This window comes from Chiloscyllium plagiosum, chromosome 30 (assembly GCF_004010195.1).
Source record: "Chiloscyllium plagiosum isolate BGI_BamShark_2017 chromosome 30, ASM401019v2, whole genome shotgun sequence".
Taxonomy (NCBI): Eukaryota; Metazoa; Chordata; class Chondrichthyes; order Orectolobiformes; family Hemiscylliidae; genus Chiloscyllium; species Chiloscyllium plagiosum.
This window is the reverse complement of record NC_057739.1, coordinates 37,487,216-37,502,004: the sequence shown is the minus strand read 5'-3', so window position 1 is coordinate 37,502,004 and position 14,789 is coordinate 37,487,216. Positions and strand designations below refer to the sequence as shown.

Here is a 14,789-nt window from a genome sequence, read left to right as displayed (position 1 = left end):
AAACACATGCCAAGGGCAGATGATAAGAGTAGAAGAGATTCCTGGTCAACCATATCATGAAAAGAATGACAGAGCCTCTCTTGCTATCTATTGCTCCAGAGTACCACATGTATGCAACAGTGCATGCTGCCACTAAACTTGGATTCTGAGGGAACCATGAAACATCTGCACAACCACCAGTCCTTTTATACATGTTCCCTTGAGTAAACCAATTTAATATTAGTTTTGTACAAATAGCCATGTTCCAGGAAGTAGATTGTGATGCACACAGGGAGGATTCTTAAGCTTACAGGCATACAGTAGACTCGTCAGTATGGAGTGGACTTAGTCAGCTCTTAGTGTTGGAAGGACAGTTTGCTACCTATTAGACATCCGGTCTCTGTTTGTAACAGCTGGGTAAGTCTCAACTCAAATGGGCACCTAGTCTCTTTAAACATTACAATACAAATCTGGTTTACCTGACTTGAATGAAAACAGACATAGGAGCAGGAGTAGGCCATTTGGCCCTTCAAGCCTAATTCACCATTCAATAAGATAATGGCTGATCTGGTTGTAGTCTTAACACACTTTCCTGTCTGCAACCCCATAACTCTCAACCCCCTTGTCTATGAAAATTTCAGCCACAATGGGGGCAACCCATAGCCAAACTTCTGCTCTCCAACTCCATTAGCAAATGACACATACCTTGCACCTCAAGAAAATTGAGTGATTTCTCTATCATACCTGTGTTTGTGATGGTGGCACCCTCTTTCTGCCAGGTAATACTGGGTCTTGGCGTGCCTGTTGACTCACAGGGCAGGATAATACTTCTATTCACTACAGTTTCCACTGTGGAAGGTAGGGGCTTGATAACAGGAGGCTCTAGGCAGGCAAAAGATAACAGAAATTCTGCAGTTAAACAGGATGAGCAAACAAGAAAAAAAGTTTTTAATTTGCATAATACTTTTCATAATTTCAGGTAGCCACTGATGTGATATAGGAATTGGGTACAACAAACTCCCATGCATGGTAAGATGACAGTGACAACATTAAAATAGAATGATTAACACTTTAGAAACTGATTAAGTGTCCACTCTAAACTTGATTATTTTAACACTCTCCTGTCTGTCCTCCTGTCCTTCACTCTTTACAAGCTTAAAAATCATCCAAAACTCAGCTACCCATAACCTAACTCACATCAAGTTCCATTCATTCAGTATCCTATCCTTGCTGGATTACAGAAGCCTCTAGTTCAGCAATTCATCAATTTCAAGCTCATTGTCAAATCCCTCCATGGCCTCCATCCTTTCCTTTCTCTGTGACTTCCAGCCCTGCAGCCCTGAAATCACTACATTCCTTTCATTCTGGCCTCTTGCTCATCAGGACCAAAAATCATTGGATGGGATCCAAGAGTCTTTGTTAACTCTCCACCTTCAAATCATGTAGCATATACTGTGTCTGGTTATCTGCAAAAAAGGAACCATTTTAGAATGCTCAATATTGAGAAAATCTGAATGTAGAAACCTAACAAGTGGAAACTGTGTAAGTACAAGTTGGTAATTCAGGAGACTGTTCTTTTCTTTTAAACATAGAAATATTATCTTTGAATATGTCATCTGATATTAACTTCATTTAGGGTTGAATGTTTTCCAGGAAGGTGCAAAGGGCAGATACAAATGGAAATCTGAATTCCTTTACCTTGCACAATTAGTGTTACATGTCTGTGTGCTGTCCCCACCACATTACGAGCTGTACACATGTAGTTGCCAGCATGGCTCAGGGTTGCTGTGGTAACTTCCAGACTTCCTGCAGAAGCACAACGATTAGAAACAGTTCCTGATAACTGCGATACTTGCGGCAAAATCCTTTGAGAGAAATGATGAGCACTCTCAGGGCTGTGTAATTCTTGCCTGAAATATGTGCAACTGGCAGTTGAAGACCAGACAACCCCTATTCAAACTGGGAATGTCTAATGCAGTTTTCAGCTGAATAAGTGACGAGTTCTCCTCAACCCTATCTCAGACTTCAAGCTTTATGACACCTTTTTTCCCCATGTGCACATCAGACTCCTATGCAAATTGCAGGACCCCCTGTTGAATTTTGAATGCAAGTGGACACTGAGTGCCTTTGAACTGCCCTCCATGGGACATTCCAGGAAATGCTCAAAATTACTGTGGAAGGCTTTTCTTTGAGGGTGGGAGGAACAGAAGTAGTTTACTGTGACCCACAACCAAATCAGTATTCCACATAGCAGCTCCTGTCACCTCTCCCAGCTCCAACTTGCTCAGTTTGTTCACTGGCCAATTTCCCATCATCTCACAACCAGTGACCTGTCACAAAGGGCTCATCTGACAGCTTGCTGTGATATAATCAAATGAGCATCAAACTGGAAGATGGTTTCAGCCTCCCAATGCTGCTATCAGGCAGGAGTCAAAAATTACCCCGTTGCTAAAATGAAAATACTCTTGTATTCCTCTGCGTCTACAACTGCTCATGCTCACTGGTAAATGTTTCATCCTGACTGTGGACACTGTCTCACAGGTGTGCTCACTCTCTGGAATCTTGCCAAAGGGGCTGCTTTTCTTTTTAGAAACATATGACAGTGAAGAGGTTGGGGAAGGTGTAGTCACCATGTCTGACCCTAGTGTTCATCTAAAGCTTATACATATTTGTCTCAGGCATACCAGAATGCCAATCTTCAGCAATTGATTTGGAATGTCCGGAAATTAAGATTGATTCTTGGATGTAAGCAATTCAGGGGGAAAATTGCAGAGGTGTGAAAAAATTCATAGAAATGCTATCATGCAAAAGGAGGCCATTGAGCCCATTGTGAATGCATTCTCTCCAAATGAGCAAATGTATGGCATTAAGTGCTTTTTTCCTATCTTCATCACTGCACAACATTCCTTTTCAAATTACCTAATTTCCTTTTGAATGCTTTGATTGAACCTGTGTCACCACATTCCAGATTCTAACTACTGATTAGGAGTTACACCCAGGTTGAGAAAGGAGAAGGAAAGGCAACATCTATCTACCATGACCGGTTCTAAGGTGATTGATAAGTGTCCACTGTTTGTGAGCAAGATTTCATCCTTTGGATTAAGCAGTGGGACTCTCTATGGCGGGTCGGTGTGGACTTGTTGGGCCGAAGGGCCTGTTTCCACACTGTAATGTAATCTAAACCATGACCGGTTCTAAGATGATTGATAAGTGTCCACTGTTTGTGAGCAAGATTTCATCCTTTGGATTAAGCAGTGGGACTCTCTATGAGTCATCCATTTGTCATGTAGTAGTTCTTCCAAGCAGTATGCCATCAGCCATGAAGGCTGAAGGGAGATCACTGAACAACTTCATCAGTGTTCCAAAAAAGGCTTTCGAGATGGCCAAACTGGTCATTGAGATCTACGTCATATTTGCTACCATTTTTTGCTGTGATTGATGCTAGCTAATTCATCACAAGATTCAAACATAATTTGCATATTTTTTCAGTTCACAGCATCTTGCACCACAAATTAGTTTGAGACAGATCTCACAAGATGAACAGATTAAATCACTCATCAAAAGACAAAGATAACCAGAGTCACCTGATCAAAAACTTATGCTAAAATGAACACAAATCAATTTGAATTTAACATTCAATCTCGCACAAACCTGTGGGCAGGATTTTGTACCCTGGTCCTCGGTTCCCCATTTGAGCTCCATCCTTCATCCAGCTCACTGCAGGCTCTGGAATTCCAGTTGTGTGACATGTCAACACCACCGAGGACATTTTAGTGATTGTAACACTTGGAGAGTCATCAGCGATCGATGGGGGAACTGAAATGTAAATAAATAACAATGCTTAAAACACAGCATTCAGCTTCAGAAGACTTGAACTTATATACTGCTTTCGATGACTCTAGATCCCATGATAGCAAAGCGAGTACTTCTGATGTGTAGTGTAGTCATTGTTGTAAAATAACAAATACAGCAGCTAGTTTATCACAAACAACAATGTGATAAAAGATGAATAGTCTGAGAGATTTATGTTGATCAAGGGACACCGGGGATATCTTGTCTGCTCAACTTCAAATCCCACCACAGGATCTTACACATCTGGGTGAGACAGAAGATATTTGAATACCAGTACTTAGAAGGCAAGTATCATTGGCTTAGCAGACAAGTCTAAACTGCAAACTACTTTAGTGCATTCGAGTCAGTCGACTCAACATCCACCATGTCTTCCTCCTTTGTGAATACTGATGTAAAGTATTCATTAAGGATGTCACCCATTTCTTCCGGCCTCACACATAAATTCTCTCCTTTGTCCTCGAGTGGATGTACCCTTTCCCTAGCTATCTTCTTGCTCCTTATGTATGTATGAACTGCATTGGGATTCTCCTCAATACTCTTTGCCAAAGAAATTCTATGGCCCCTTTTAGTCCTCTGTCTATCTTCAGTTTCCTGAACCTTACATATGCCTCCTCTTTCTTTTTGACTAATCTCTCAATTTCTTTTGTCATCCCAGGTTCCCTAATCTTACTGTCATAGAATCATAGAATCCCTACAGTGTAGAAACAGACCCTTTAGCCCAACCCTCCAAAGAGTACGTCACCCAGACCCATTTCTTTACCCTATTATCCTATATTTACCTCTGACTCATGCACCCAACCTACACTTCCCTGTACACTATGGGCAATTTAGCACGGCCAATTCACCTAACCTGCACATCTTTGGACTGTGGGAGGAAACCGGAGCACACAGAGGAAACCAATGCAAACATGGCGAGAATGTGCAAACTCCACGCAGACAGTCACATAAGACTGGAATCGAACGCGGGTCCTTGGAGTTGTGCTAACCACTGAACCACTATGCCACCCCTAACTGAGTCACTGTGCCACCCTATCCTTAACCTTCATTTTTACTTGAACATGTTGGTCCTGAACTTTAATCAACTGACTTTTAGAAGAATCCCACATGCTAAATGTTGATTTATCCTCACACAGCCACTCCTAATTTACATTCCCCAGTTCCTACCTAATTTTGTGATAGTTAGCCTTCCCTAAATTAATACTTTCACCCAGGACAACTCTTGCCTTATTCATAAGTAACTTAGAACTTATAGAATTATGGTCACTCTTCCCAAAGTGCTCCACCACTAAAACTTTGATCACGTGACTGGGCTCATTCCCCAGTACCAAATCTAGTGTGGCTCCTGCCCTAGTTGGACTATTTCTATTTCGTTTCAAAAAAAAAATCCTTGACACACCTGACAAACTCTCCTCTTCATCCAAGCCCCTGCCACTAAGCAGGCCCCAGTCAAGATAGGGGAAGTTAAAAGCAACTACCATAACAATCCTGTTATTTTTACATTTTTCCGTAATTTGTCCACAGATCTGTTCCCTCTATTATCCGCTGGCTGTTGGGAAGCCTCAAAATGTTTGCACCCTCCCTATTCCTGAGCTCTACCTATTTGACTTCACTGGATGAGCCCTCCAAGGTACTCTCCCCCAGTACACCTGTGATATCCTCCCATATCAGTAATGTAACTCCCCAACCTCTTTCACATTCCTCTCCATCTCATCTGAAATACCTAAGTCCCAGAATGTTCCTCTCTCAACCAATCCTCTCTGTAATAGCGACATCATAATTATATGTATTTGTCCAAGCTCTAAGTTCATCTGCCTTACCCTGTCATGCTCCTCCCTTTAAAACAAATACACCTCTGACCACCTGTCTTGCTGTGTCCAGTGATCTCTCCCTGTCTGTTCTTCCTCTTAGTCTTACTGGCCTTTGTTTCTGATTCCTCCTCAGTCATTTTACTTGTTGACCTACTGCTCTGGTTCCCGCTGCCCTACCACACTAGATTAAACACTCCCGAGTGGCACTACCAAACCTCCCTGCCAAGAAGCCAATGCCCCTCTAGTTTAGGCACAACCAGTCCTTCCTTATCCTGGTCCCAATGATCCACATGCCTGAACCCCTCCCTCCAACACCAGCTCTTTGGACAAGTATTCGACTGTACAATTTTCCTAATCCTAGTCTCACTGGCACATGGTACAGGAAGTAATCCGAAGATTACATCCCTAGAGTTCCTGCTTTTCAATTTGCTACTTCACTCTCTGAATTCCTCTCAGGTCTCCTTCTGCCAAGTAATTCATATCAATATGGACCACAACCTTTGGCTGCTCATCCTCCCCTTCAGAATATTCTATGCTTGCTCAGAGACATACTTGACCCTTGCACCAGGGAGGCAACACACCATCTTGGAGTCTCAACTGCGGCCACAGGCTGTGTCTCAGTCTATAGAGTCTCTTGTCACTACTGTTTGCCCAGACTTCGAACAACTGTGTTGATCTGGCTGCTGCTTTCCCCCCAGCAGTAGCGAAAGTTGTATACCTATGTGAGAGTGGAATGGCCACAAGGGCCTCCTACACTGTCTGCCTATGCTTACTCTTCTTCCTGGTAGTTACCCAACTCGACTGTGTCTGTGTAGCTCTTCCCGTTGGTGTGGTCAAATCGCTAAACATGGAATCAATGACATTCTCAGCCTCATGGATGCTCCATAGTGAGTGCATCCGTGGCTCCAGGTGCTCCTTGTGGCATTTCAGGAAATGCAGGTGAACACAACCTGATAGAAGTTTACAAAATTATAAAAAGCATGAATAGAATGGATAGTCAGTGTCTTTTTGCCAGGGTAGAAATATCAATTAGTAGTTGTTATGGGTTTCAAGTAAAAGGGTTAAGTTTAAAAGGAGATGTGAGAGGCAGGTTTTTTTATACAGAGGATGTTAAGTTCCTGCCTATGTAGTCAGCATGGACACTGAAGTGTTCCTGATTTCTTACATACTGCCAAAGCTACATTCTATGGGGCCAAGTTCTCTTGCCATTTCGAACCTTATCAACTACAGCCAACAATCCAGGAACTGATTATACAACGTAACATATTAGTCACCAAACTTGGGTCTCTCAATCCCGCCTAGCAGACGACAACTACAAAAAGTAAGGACGTTATCTCTCTCTAGGCACTACTCACTTAATTGATTCAGAGGACTGGAGAATAGCCAATGTTATTCCTTTGTTTAAGAATGGCTAGAGAGACAATCCAGGAAATTACAGACAGGTCAGTGGTAGGGATATAACTGGAGAAAGTTCTTAGGGATAGGACTTACTCACATTTGGAAAAATCTGGATTTATTAGCATTAGGCAGCATGACTTTGCGTAGGAAAGCTCATGTCTCACAAACTTGATTGAATTTTTGAGGAAGTGATGAAGATGATTGATGAGGACAAGGCAGTAGATGGTGTCTATACAGACCTTATCATGGCTTTTGACAAGGACCTTCATGGCAGACTGATACAAAAGATGAAGTCACATTGGATCTGTGGTTAGCTGGTAAGATGGATGCAGAACTGGCTTAGACATAGAAGACAGAGAGTAGCAGCATAAGGGTGTTTGAGATTGGTGACCAGTGGTGTTCCACAGGGATCAGTAGTGGAACCTCTGTTGTTTGTAATTTTATATAAATGATTTGGAGCAGAATGTGGCTTGATTATTAAGTTTGTGGATGACACAAAAGTTGGGGAGCTATGTATAGTCGGAGAATTGCCAGAGGATACAGCTGAATATAGATAGACTGGAGACTTGGACAGAGAAATGGCAGATGGGGTTTATTCTGGATAACTGTGAGGTGATACATTTTGGGAGATCTAATGCAGGAAGGCAGAACACTTAAAAACATTAACATACAGAGGAATCTAGATGTACAGGTCCATAGTTACCTGAAAGTGAGATCACAAGTGGTGAAGAAGGCATAGGGCATATCTGCGTTCATTGGTTGGGGCATAGAGTATAAAAATTGGCAAGTTATGTTGCAGATGCATAGAACCTTAGTCAGGCCACATTTGGAACAGTTTGTACACTTCTGGTCACCATAATATCAGAAGGGTGTAGAGGCTTTGGAGAGGATACAGAAATGGTTTTAAGATCGTTGCCTGATTGGGAGAGTATTAGCTATGAGGAGACATTGGTCACACTTGGTTTGTTTTCACTCGAATGCCAAAGGATGAGGGACAACCTGATAGAAGTTAACAAATTATAAAAAGCATGAATAGAATGGATAGTCAGAGTCTTTTTGCCAGGGTAGAAATGTCAATTAGTAGGTGTTATGGGTTTCCGGTAAAAGGAGTTCAGTTTAAAGGAGATGTGAGAGGCAGGTTTTTTTATACAGAGGGTGTTAAGTGCCTGGAATGCGTTGCCAATGGAGGTAGTGGAGGTAGCTACAACAGCAATGTTTAAGAGGCATCTTGACAGATGCATGAATAGGCAGGGAATAGAGGGATATGGACTGCATAGAGGCAGAAGGTTTTTAGTTTAGAAAGGCATCATGAGTCTTGGTGGACCAATGCGCAGATGTCAAAGGGGCAAAATACAAAAAGGGACATACATATATACATGAGATGCCAGGGAAAAGCAGACAATGCTGGTCATTAACAGACCTTGTTAAGACGTCAAAGGAAAGACAAATTACTGCAAAAAGTCAGGTTGGAAGAAATATCAGTGTGCAGACAGAGGGAAGAGAAAGATGATCTCAATGAAAGATTTGTGCCAAGGAAAGAGACACGGGAATAAAACAAAAAGAGAGACAGAGCGAGAGAGAGAAAGAAAGAGACATAACAGAGAAAATAGACAGGAACCCATTGAAAAATTAGGGACATATGACAAAGATTGCATACAAGAGTCCTTCTGAATTTGCATGGGCAATGCCGCTGTTTCATTCACAGAAAAAGAAGCATCTTATGGAATTATGGAAAAAAATGGCAACATGGAAACTGTACTACTCTTTGTCTTTAGTAAGAGACCAAAACCCACACGCCCACCCTACCTCCCAGATGTCTTTGACAACTTTTCCTTCAACTACACTCTGACTTATTCTTAAGAATGCATCATATCAGCTACCATGTCACTTGTCAAATGACTCGTACTTGGATTAAGAAAGCCTCACCGTGGACCGTGAATTGGATGAGCCTGTGGGAATCACCTGCCTCATTAGACACCACACACTCATACAGTGCTGTATCCTGAGTGGTGGCCGAAATGATCACCAGCGATCCCGAAGGCAACAACCTGAGGGAAGATAATGATCACATGAAGACTTGCGTCAACAATTAGCTGATATTGGTCAAATAGAAGTAAACAGGGTAAGGGCTGTCCTAGTTTTCTCTAGATTCTGAAGTATGAGCAGGAGGGGGAGTTTAATTGTTCAAAAGCTTGAATAAATAATGAAATTATCTACCTAAGGTTCTCAAACATTATATGCAAATCTACATATTATGTGTAGCTGCATTCAGTAACTCCACTTTTCCAGGATTGATCCTACAGTGTGGGGGCAAATTGGAAAGCATCAGTAGAGAGATAATGGACCAAATTGGTTTACTGTGCTGTAGTTTCTATAGGGTGCTGCTTCCTTTCAGTTTCAATGTAGAATGTCCCAAATTTAGCTCCAATAAAAGGATGGAATTATTACCCCTTATGGAATCTCAAGCATCAGCCAACACATATTGTATTGTAAATATTGTACTTTGTTCAGGTCTTTCATCAGGCAACTTTTGAGTGAGCTTACTTTATTACAGCAGTACACCTCAGCCTTTCATAATCACCTCTTACTGCACCAATGTCAAGGAACTGCATAGAACTTACAGCACAAAATAAGCCAATTACCCTCTCAGCATGTGTTAGTGTTGATATGCTACAAGAGTTTCTCTACTATTCCATCTCCCTCAGATCAACCTTTCAGCTTATCTTTCTATTTCCTTTTCTCTCATGCGCTTATCATTAGTTTCTTTTCAAAAGCATCAAGGCTTTCTGCCTCAATCTCTTCCTAAGGTGGAGACTTCCACATCCTAACCACACATAGAACAAACTAAAACATTCCTTCAAAGGTCCAGCACAGGAACAATGGGCTGAATGGCCACCTTTTGTCCTGACAGATTCTATATCATTCCCATATTCTTGTCCAAAAGTATTAAATTTCCTTATTGAGATTACTAATCTCACTATGTATTTTGTGAAATGTACATTGCTTCTTGTGCGTTTCACTATTGACTTGGACTCTCACAAACTATTTCTTGTAGAGGTCAGCAAGTAGACTTTATTGCATCAATCTAGGCAAGATTCAATTGAAGCCCCTGGAGAAAATTGGCACAACTGACTCACCGGTTCCCAGTTTTTAAAACAAAGTTCTAACTGCCTATTAACACAGTCTCTCAAGCAAACACATTTTTCCACTCAATCCCTCAGTGTTACCTGTACATGTTCTGTTGCAGCTTAAAGTTCAGAGGTTTACCATTTTTCTTCCAGATCACCTCAGGTTTAGGGGTTCCTGAAACCTCACAGCTCAACTCTGCTTGAACATTTGCCAAAGCAGTGATGTTAGTTGAAGCAGGACTGATGATGGGAGCACCTAATTGGAAGAAAGAAAATTTCTTAAAAGTGAGACAACGGTTTTATTCGAGGGTTTCTTTCATTGGAAAATCTGGAAAGAATACAGGATCACTTCTCTTTCCTGAAATAAGTTCACTCCCCACTCAAGTATTAACATCCCAGAAAGTCGGTTTTTATTATTTTAATTCATTCATGGGATGTGGGCATTGCTGGCTCGGCCAGCAGTTATGTCTGTCCTGCAAAAGGTGGTGGTGGAGCTGCCTTCTTGAAACACTTTAGTCCTTGTGGTGTAAGAACACTCATTGTGCTGTTAGGAAGGCAGTTTTTGGATTTTGACCCAGTGAAGAAAAGTGATATAATCCTAGTCAGGATGGCGTGTGATTTGGAGAGAAACCAGGTATCTGCTGCCTTTCTTCTTCTCGGTCAGTGCTTCCCAAGCCTTTTCCCACTGTGACCCCATTTCAAGGTTTGAATATTGTTGACTAGGTACTTCATTCAATCTAGTCTACTGTATTTTTTGTTTCCTCAGCATTAGGGAGAACAACGCAGACTGGGTGATCGCTTTGTAGAATACCTATGTGTGCCTGTATAAATGACCCAGAGCTTCCAGTTACGCCACACTTGGTACAGTTCTGGTCACCACACTACCAGAAGATATGTGGATTCTTTGGAGAGAGTACAGAAAAGGTTTAACAGGATGTTGCCTGGTATGTGGGATTTTATCTATGAAGAAAGGTTGGATAGACAGGTTTGCTTTTACTGGAATGCAGGAGGTTGAGGATTTGATAGAGGTTTATAAGATTGTGAATGACATGGATGGAGTGGCAAGTATGAGGCTTTTCCCAGGGTGGAGGGGTTAATTACTAGGGGGACACAGGTTCAAGGTACAGGGGGAAGTTTAAAAAAGATGTGCAAGGCAGGTTTTTCACACAGAGGGTGAGGAGTGCCTGGATCATGCTGCCAGAGGAGGTGTGGAAGCAGACACAATCGTAGTATTCAAAAATTATTTGGACGAAAACATGAATAGGAAGGGAATAGAAGGATATGGATCCTGAAAGTGAAAACATTTTTAGTGTGGAAAGGCAAAATGTGTTGGTGCAGGATTCGAGGACCGAAGGGCCTGTTCCTGTACTGTTCTTTGTTCTTTGTATAGCACATGTTGCTTTCAGCACAGACTACTCATTCTCTGCTACCCTCAGCCCTCAATATCACTTGTTCTGTCTCTCTTCTGCCCTGGCCTGCCATGTGCGATCCCCTTACTTCTTTCTCTCTCCATCTCCACCTATCTGCTCATCTGTGCCTACTCCCCTCCCCCAACCTCCTCTTTAGCACGAACATTAGTTTTTCCCAGTTGCTATCAGTTCTAATAACTTGAAACATTAACTGTTTCTTCCCTCAGATGCTGCCAGATGTGTTGAATTTCGCCAGCAATTTCTGGTTCTATTTCAATCTCCAGCATCCACAATTCTTTATTTATTTAAGCTTGTAATTCCACATCCATCTGCACTTCTTGTTGATACGGAAAGGCTGCCAAAATTGTCAAAGACCCCTCCCACCTCGGTAATGCTCTCTTCCAACCTCTTCCAGCAGGAAGAAGATATAGAAGCTTGAACACATGCATCAACAGGTTCAAGAACTGCTTCTTCCCTACCGGTATTAGATTGCTGAATGGACCTCTCTAACTTCAAATATTGTTGATTTTACCAATGGCGATCTTGCTCTGTGCACCTTCTGTGCAACTATAACCTTGTGCTCCTCTCTCTGTCTAGGCACCCTATGATCTGTATGTCGTTGTTTGCTATGATCTGCCTGTATTGCTCACAAAAGAAAGCTTTTCACTGTACTTAGGTACATGTGACCACAATAAATCAAATCAAATCAACATACCCAAAACTTGTAGTTCGATCCTATGATGATCTGTTCCAACTGCATTTGAAGCTGTGCAAAGATAATGGCCAGCATCCGAAACCTGGACAGAGTGGATCTGTAGAGATCCCTCAGAAAGAAAGTCATACCTGCAAACAAAAGTCAATAATGCCCAATCAGAAGGGAAGGGAGAAACATAACCATGTCAAAGGCACCTTGATGAAAAGGACTATTCAACCCATCATCTTTTTAAAATATTTTCTAACCAACCAGTTCAGGCATATTATTACATACCTCTAGAGCAGCTTGAACTTAGGTGTCTTAGCCGAGAGGGAAGGACACTACCACTATGCCACAAGAATCCTTCCAAAATGACTTTATGATAATTAGCAATTGAAAACCCTTCCAAATAGAACATTTAGTACATGCAGTATGGGTGCCCACAATTCTCCCTTCATGTATTCAGGAATCACTGCTTAATTGCATGGGTCCTTCCAAGAAAGAGCACTTTGAATGCAAACTATTTGGAACATTTGTGATCACCAAATCATAGAGGTTAAAGAACTAGACTAATTCTGAATATTGTTAGCCAGTAAAGAGATGAGAAGTCTGCAGGTTCCCCCTGCATTCCTGGGCTAGAGAGCAGGAAGTCTTTAGCAAAGGATCCCATTTAAGTGGTCCCCAATTAAAAGTGTGTGTTTACGGCAATGAAAAAAGTGTCTTTAGCATCACAGGTCACAGAATTGTTAAGGTGTAAAAAGAGGCAATTGGGCTAATTATGTCTGCTACAAGCTCATTAAATGAGCATCGTTACCTAATGCTGATCTCTTGCTTTTTGCCCATATTTTTGCACCAGTTTAATTCAAATTTTCATCCAATATCCTCTTGAATAGCTCAATTGAACCGGTCTCCTTCGCAGTTTCATGCAGTACATTCCAGACTACTTGCTAAGTTGAAAAGTTTTTTTCACTTCACCATTGCTTTTTTTTTTGCAAGTGACACTTTAGACTCCATGCCCTCTTGTTCTTGTTGCTTTTATGAGCAGGAAACATATTAGTGAAGAAGGGCTGAAGTTGGATCTGTAACACACTCTTCCTAAAGCTGAACAAATTGCGATATTCAGCGTCTAACCACACATATAAAGACTGTCAACTTGGGTGAGATATTAGAGAGGCACTTGGCACTCACACTCAGCACTGTACAGTAGCAAGATCTATCAAATTGACATTGAAAAATTTGATTGGAGGTTAGTGGTAGATCAGAAGATTGGCGAGAGCTAAAATTCAACAAAGAATAATGAAGAAAGTAACCATGAGGGAGAAATTAGAGTATGAGAAAAAGCTAGTTTGAAACATAAGAACAGATTGCAAGAGGATCTACAAATGCTTCAAACGTGTAACTAATGTGAGTATGGGTCCTCCCGGAAGAATCGAGAAATTAATAATGACAAATAATTGTGGATGAATTGAACAGATATTGTGTGTCTATCTTTACTGTAGAAGATCAAACAACCTCTCAGAGATAATTATGGATCAACAGGTGAAAAAGTAAGGGAGGAACTAAAATAATTACAATCACAGTGGAAAGAGTATTGAGGAAATGATTAGAACAACTCAGTACCTGACAGACTTCATTCTCGGGCTCTAAAAGAACTGGCTGTGGTTTTAATTTTCCAAAATTCACTCGATTCAGCAAAGGTCCCACCAGATTGTTAAATAAATAATGCAACTCCTCTATTAGAAAGGAAGGAGACAGAAAGCAGGTAACTATACATTAGTTAGCCTAACATCTGTCAGGGAAAATACACGGTATACTGGAGTTTATAGCAGTACACTGAGAAAATCAGAATGCAATTTGACAGAATCAACTTGGTTTTATGAAAGGGAAATTGTGTTTGACTAACTAATGAGAGTTCTTTGATTAAACAACAAGTAACATGGTCAAAGAGGTACCTGTGGATGTGATGTACCTGGACTTCCTAAAAGGCGTTCAGTCAGACGCCTGATCAAAGCTGACCACTATAGGAGCTTGTGGTGGATAGGTTAATACATTATTATGGATAAATAATTAGCTGCCTAACAGGAAGCAGAGAGAAGGGATAAAAGATTCATTTTCACATTGGCAGGCTGTAACCACTGCAGTGTCAAGCGATCAGTATTGCAATCTCAACTAATTACGATTCAGAGATGCCGGTGTTGGATTGGGGTGTACAAAGTTAAAAATCACACAACACCAGGTTATAGTCCAACAGGTTTAATTCGAATCACTTTTTTTTAATAGTCCAACAGGTTTAATTGGAAGCACACTAGCTTTCGGAGTGACGCTCCTTCATCAGGTGATTGTGGAGGGCTCGATCGTAACACAGAATTTATAGCAAAAATTTGCAGTGTGATGTAACTGAAATTATACATTGAAGAATTGATTGTCTGTTAAGCCTTTCATCTGTTAGAATACAGTGATAGTTTCACTTCTTTCATGTGTAAATCACAAAACCCTTTTTTTAAAGTTGCATTCTCGGGTT

The 14,789-nt window shown here is 41.3% G+C and overlaps 1 protein-coding gene across 1 annotated transcript in view; it reads right to left on the bottom strand.

Annotated features, from left to right (window-relative positions):
• LOC122564614 (hemicentin-1-like) overlaps positions 1 to 14,789 on the bottom strand; it is a 429,834-nt gene that overhangs the window by 86,770 nt on the left and 328,275 nt on the right. Inside the window, exons 73-78 of the mRNA XM_043719704.1 lie at positions 12,290 to 12,417; positions 10,265 to 10,421; positions 8,964 to 9,085; positions 3,631 to 3,795; positions 1,678 to 1,785; positions 724 to 861 (exon numbers count right to left, since the gene is read on the bottom strand). Coding sequence (XP_043575639.1) covers positions 724 to 861; positions 1,678 to 1,785; positions 3,631 to 3,795; positions 8,964 to 9,085; positions 10,265 to 10,421; positions 12,290 to 12,417 — 818 coding nt within the window. The remainder of the gene's footprint in view (positions 1 to 723; positions 862 to 1,677; positions 1,786 to 3,630; positions 3,796 to 8,963; positions 9,086 to 10,264; positions 10,422 to 12,289; positions 12,418 to 14,789) is intronic.